The sequence below is a fragment of the Calliphora vicina genome, chromosome 1 (assembly GCF_958450345.1).
Source record: "Calliphora vicina chromosome 1, idCalVici1.1, whole genome shotgun sequence".
NCBI classification, from domain to species: domain Eukaryota; kingdom Metazoa; phylum Arthropoda; class Insecta; order Diptera; family Calliphoridae; genus Calliphora; species Calliphora vicina.
This window is the reverse complement of record NC_088780.1, coordinates 123,529,219-123,534,988: the sequence shown is the minus strand read 5'-3', so window position 1 is coordinate 123,534,988 and position 5,770 is coordinate 123,529,219. Positions and strand designations below refer to the sequence as shown.

The window sequence follows — 5,770 nt, the reverse complement described above, 5'->3', positions numbered from 1 at the left end:
TTTCTTGTTCTAAATAAAAACAAATTGAGTACTTGTTACAATAAGTACAACAACATTTGTTATAGCAACAGCAACAACAACAGCAAAAAGTATTTAAGAATCGTGACAAAATTGAATTTCTTTTTGTTTAAAATGTATTTATGTATGTATGTAAGTATGTAAATGTATAAAATAATAATAATTTTATTAGGTGTTGTTTTTTTTAATATGCCTTACACGAGTTTAGCTAATATTTATGTGTTTTTATTTGTTTGTTGTTGTTGTTGGAATTGTAACGGTTTAATTCATCAATATTAAACACAAAATACAACAATAAAAACCAAAACAACTACAATATTTTCTCAATTTCTGTCAATTACTTTAGTTTCAGTTTCATTTAGTGCGCCTGGGAATTTGAGAGATTAAACAACAAAAATTTAAATAAATTCAATTCAAATAAATAATAAAAAAAAATCATTAAAAAGAAACAAACGAAAATAATTTAATAACAAAAAATTAAAATTTAATTAAATCAAAAAACTATAGTTAGTGTCTTGCATGTGACAGTGCGCTAATTCTGCAATCGAAATTTATACAACATTTTAATGTTGTTTTTAATTGATTGATTGATTGATTTTGTTTTGTTTTGTTTTGTTTTTTTAATGGCTAAAACTGAAATACCCAAAAATTTCGATGGCATTGCTGATACGGCTGCAATTAGTAATAAAACACCCCCTTTATGGGGTTCAGCCAGATTGACCTACACCATTTGTGCCTTTTTTGCCATGGTCGTTCAGTTGTGTTTACGAAATACCCTAAATTTTGTTATTTTGTGTATGGTGAAGCCTCAGCATTTAGAAAAAGAAAATTCCACCGATTACAGTGTAAATGGTGATGATAGTAGTTGTGGTCCCATAGATAGCGGCAATGCGACCTCAATTGAAAGAGTAAGTTAATGTGGATGGATGGATTTAAATACCAGAGACAATTTTTTTTTTAAATACGACAACATATAAAACTTGGAATACTTAACCACATATTGTCACCTAAAATGCAAAAGGGCGTATCATCAGTTTTTAAAATTTTACAGGAAACACAAAAAACTAAATAAGTAAAGTGTTGTGGTTATAAATATGTCGATATTTTTAAAAATAGAAAGCTAAAACTTTGTGAAGGCGTGTGCCTTGATGCGCTGTACCAATATCCATTAAAAACTCAATTCTGAATTTTTTGCTTGTTACGCTCTTTTGCATTTCAGTTGACTAAGTGTTAAGTGTTAAACATTTACAAGTAGTTTCAACACCACCGTCAGCAGCATTGTTTGTTTCTGGCAAGATCAATTAAAAGTTGAAAACGTAGATTTCACTGATTAAATCAGAGCCATAGAAGATCAATGTGACATTGCTTTGAAACTAAAAATAATCAATAAACAATATTATTGCAAATTAATAGACCGTTTAACTATAATAATTTGAACATAAAAAACTAAGGTATCACAGACCAAATTCTGCATCAGAAGAAATCGATCCGTGAAAACGATAAGTTCATTAATGTACATCAGGTATTTGCAATGAATTTTCTAATTGGAAAAATCATTTACAAATAAAGCTAAAAACACAAAAGTTTCAAAAATTATGCATCTCGTATATCACACTGAACTTTTTTCTTTCTCGTGCTGAAACTAACAATTATCTCTTCTACACAATATGTATATTTATATCTAAGAGTGTGTAATTTTCTATAGACAACACTTCTCTCTAAATATTCGAAATGTTGGTTGTTTTTAGAAAACATCATTCTCAAGATTTGAGATGTTAGTTCTCTATAGAAAACTTCTCTACCAATAACTAAAATGAAATATTTCTATGAAAAGTTTTTCTCTCAATAATTGAGATGATAGTTTTCTGTACAAAATGTTTCTCTTAATAATTGAGATGATAGTTTTATATAGAATACTTAGAAAATAGAAAACATATCTCTCAATTTCTCAGAAAACATTTCTCTACTTAATTGAGATTGAGTTTTCCATAGATAATTTTTTCTCTCAACAATTGAGATTATAGATTTAAATTATAGTTTTCTATAGAGATGATAATTGCCTATAGAAAAGATAATAGTTTAAGATTATAGTTTTCCATAGAAAACATTTCTCCCATTGAGATGAAAGCTTTTCATAGAAAACTTCTCTCTCAATAATTGAGAAGATAATTTTCTACAGAAAACTTGTCTCTCAGCAATTGAGTTGTTTGTTTTCTATAGAAAACTTTTCTTTCAATAATTTTAATGATAGTTTTCTATAATAAACTTCTCGGTCATTAATTGAGATAATTCTCTCTGAACAATTGAGATAAAAGGAAACATAGCTCTCAATTATTAAGATAATAGTTTTCTATAGAAAACTTCACTCTCAGTAATTAAGATAATAGTTTTCTGTAGGAAACTTCTGAAGTTTCTATAGAAAACATGTCTTTAAAAAATTGAAATATCAGTTTCCTTTAGGAAACTTCTCTCCCAATAATTGAAATAATAATTATACCCTTCACCTTCGTGAGAAGGGTATATGTATATAAGTATGTCATTCCGTTTGTAATTTCCACAATATAATTTTCCGAAAGTATATATATTCTGGATCCTTATAGATAGCGGAGTCGATTAAGCCATGTCTGTCCGTCTGTCTGTTGAAATCCATTTTCTGAAGACACCAGATATCTTCGGGATCCAAATCTTCAATAATTGTGTCAGACATGCTTTCGAGAAGTTTCCTATTTAAAATCAGCAAAATCGATCAACAAATGGCTGAGATATGAGGAAAAAACCAGGACAACCTCGATTTTTGACCTTTTTCTGGATTACTAAGACATTAATATAGACAATATGGATATCTAATGATAGATATTTCAAAGACGTTTGTAACGACGTATATAAGACCATAGTAAGGTGGACCTACAATGGGTCAAAATCGGAAAAAATATTTTTTAACCCGAATTTTTTTTCACCAAAAAAAAATTTAAAAAACAAAACAATGTTTAAAAAAAAAATTTAAATTTAAAATAATTCGAAAAAATTTTTTACAAAAAATGAAAAAAACAACTTTGGAAAAAAAATAAAAATTTTTAAAAATTTAATTTTGAAGTATAATATTCGGCACAGCCGAATATAGCTCTCTTATTTGTTTTCAATAGGAATTGTTTCTCTCAATAATTGAGATAGTAGTTTTGTTCTATAATGATAACTTCTCTCTCTATATTTGATATTAAAGTTTTCTATGGAAAACTGCTTTTTATTTATTTGATATGAAAGTTTTCTATTGAAAATGTCGTTTTCTATACAAAGCCTTTCGCTAAACATTTGAGGGAGTAATTTTTTATAGAGAGCTTCAATAAAGTGGATGAAAACTTCTCCTCAATATTTGAGAGTTTAATTTTCTATAGAAAACTTAGTCTCAATATTTCTCTTGATATTTTAATTCTTTAAACTTTTATTCTTAGTCCGGTAATCTATTGTGGTCAAGATCTCAAGAATTTGCTTTACTGGGCACATTCTACTATGGCTACTTGGTAACACTGCCAGTTGCTGGGCGACTGGCGGACAAGTTTGGTGGTAAATTATTATTTGTACACTCTCTAACAGTCCAAGCTGCAATCTTCATGCTAATACCATTTTTTGCGCGGAGAAGCTACATTGGAGCAGTGATAATACGTATAATACAGGGTCTAATAGCGGTATGATATTAGATTAAAAACATACAGAAATGTATAAGAATTACTTAAAGCAAACCAATTTTAGGGTTTTAGCAATCCTGCTCTATACCAACTCTTCTCCACTTGGGCCCATCCCAATGAACGAACGGCCTTTCTATCCTTCGCCTATGGTGGCTATTCTGTAGGGGCTTTACTGGTGTTTCCCATATCCAGTTATCTTTGTAAATTTGGCTGGGAATTGGCCTTCTATGCTGTCGGCAGTGTTTCATTGCTATTTGGTATTTGCTGCCAGTGGTTGATTTACAGCACCTTAGAGGATCATCCACGTTTGTCAAAAGATGAGTATGATTATCTAAAGGAAAATCATGTGGAGAAATCTACTACAGGAGTGCCCTGGAAGACGATTCTAACATCGGTGCCAGTGTATGCATTTATTTTCACACATATTTTCCATACTTATGGCATTATGGTGTTTACTATCATGATACCGAGATTTTTTAAGGAAGCCATGCGTTTGCCACTGGATATGGTAAGTGGGAGCATTTATATGACATAAGAATTTGACTCAAAATATAATTTAAAAATCATAATGAGTTTTATTTTGTTATATTTATGTTTTATTTATTTTTAGGTGGGTCTTATTTCTTCAGCTCCGTTTTTGGGTGCCTTTATATCAAAAGCTGTTACCATTACTACCTGCAGTATTATAGAAAAAAGGCCAAATTTGAATCTGACACGATATCGACGCATTGTGTATGTAATTTGTAAGTTTATTACATGGGACAGTTCCATTTTTTGCTAAAATTTATTTTTTGTTATAGGTAATTGTGCCACCATACTCTTTATCTTTGCTATAATACTTTCCACCTGCCAACAACGAATTATGGTGATTCTATTCGCTGTGTGCATTGGTATCACCACGGATATGGGATTTTCCGGTGTCTATTGGCCGAGTATGTTGTATGTGGCACCAGCATTTGCTGGTCTCATATCGGGGTTAGCTAATTGTTTGGCCACAGTCAGTGGATTTTTGGCTCCTTTAGGAGTAGCAGCTATAGTACGTCATGTGAGTACTGAACAGCAAGAAAAATCTTTATGAATATGCAAATTTAAATTCAATTATATTTTGCAGGGCACCAAAGTAGAATGGAATTTGGTAATGGCTTCTTTAATGACCTCCTATCTGTTGGGTGCTATTGTTTATGGCCTCTTTGGTAGTTCGAAACTTGCAACATGGGGCCAGGTCACAAAATCGGAAAATAATAACAATAACAAAAATACCACAGAAGAAACAGCGGAGGCTTAAGTGAAATATATATTTGTAAATAGGCTTAAAATTTTATTATTGTTGTTTAATATTTTATAATGTAGATGTAAAAAATATCAGAAAATGTCCTTATTTGTATATTTTTAGTTTGTAATTTATAAATTTATTATTTTACATGGCGCATTTTACTGTAACTTTTTGTGCATATACAAATTATAATAGGTATTTGTTTTATTTATGTAATAAATTTTTACAAATTTAAAATTTAACTAGTATTTTAACAAAGCTGCTCACAGAAACTAATCTTTAAAGCCAAAAAGTTAACAAATAAATAAATAGACTTTTTGCATAAGGTTACCGTTTTTGTTTATTGAAAAAACAAAACTTACCGCTATTAGCTGCCGCATTGTTTGCTACACAATTTCTTTTCACTTTTTTAATAAATTAAACACGTTAACTTAAACACGCATTTCAATATACAAATATTTTATATTTGCAGAGATTTTACACTTTTTCAACTAATTTCAGTTGTTTTATTTTGTCACTTCCGTTATAAAAAACGTAAACAAAGCATGGTTGCTTTTTTTAGTGTATTAATACACAGTTGCATGACAAAGTAGGTATATTACAGAGTGACAGTTGTATAGGTACAAAATTTATTAAGGGCACCATACACTATCAAAATGCTTGATGTCACTTTCGTGTACGTGTAATTTGATGCTTTGATGTACACTTGATTGATGACTCGTCAATCTGCATTTTATTTTCGATTTTGTGGTGTTAACACCAATAGCGGGAATTATATTTAATTTTTATTTGCACT

General features: G+C 29.9%; 1 protein-coding gene across 1 annotated transcript; it reads left to right on the top strand.

Moving 5' to 3' along the window:
• Positions 1-393: 393 nt before the first annotated feature.
• On the top strand, positions 394-5,204 carry LOC135956867 (uncharacterized transporter slc-17.2). Its single transcript, XM_065507465.1, has 6 exons — positions 394-926; positions 3,468-3,701; positions 3,766-4,209; positions 4,312-4,444; positions 4,502-4,746; positions 4,813-5,204. The coding sequence occupies exons 1-6, from the start codon at positions 642-644 to the stop codon at positions 4,984-4,986; spliced, it is 1,515 nt and encodes a 504-aa protein (XP_065363537.1). The 5' UTR covers positions 394-641; the 3' UTR covers positions 4,987-5,204.
• Positions 5,205-5,770: the final 566 nt, after the last annotated feature.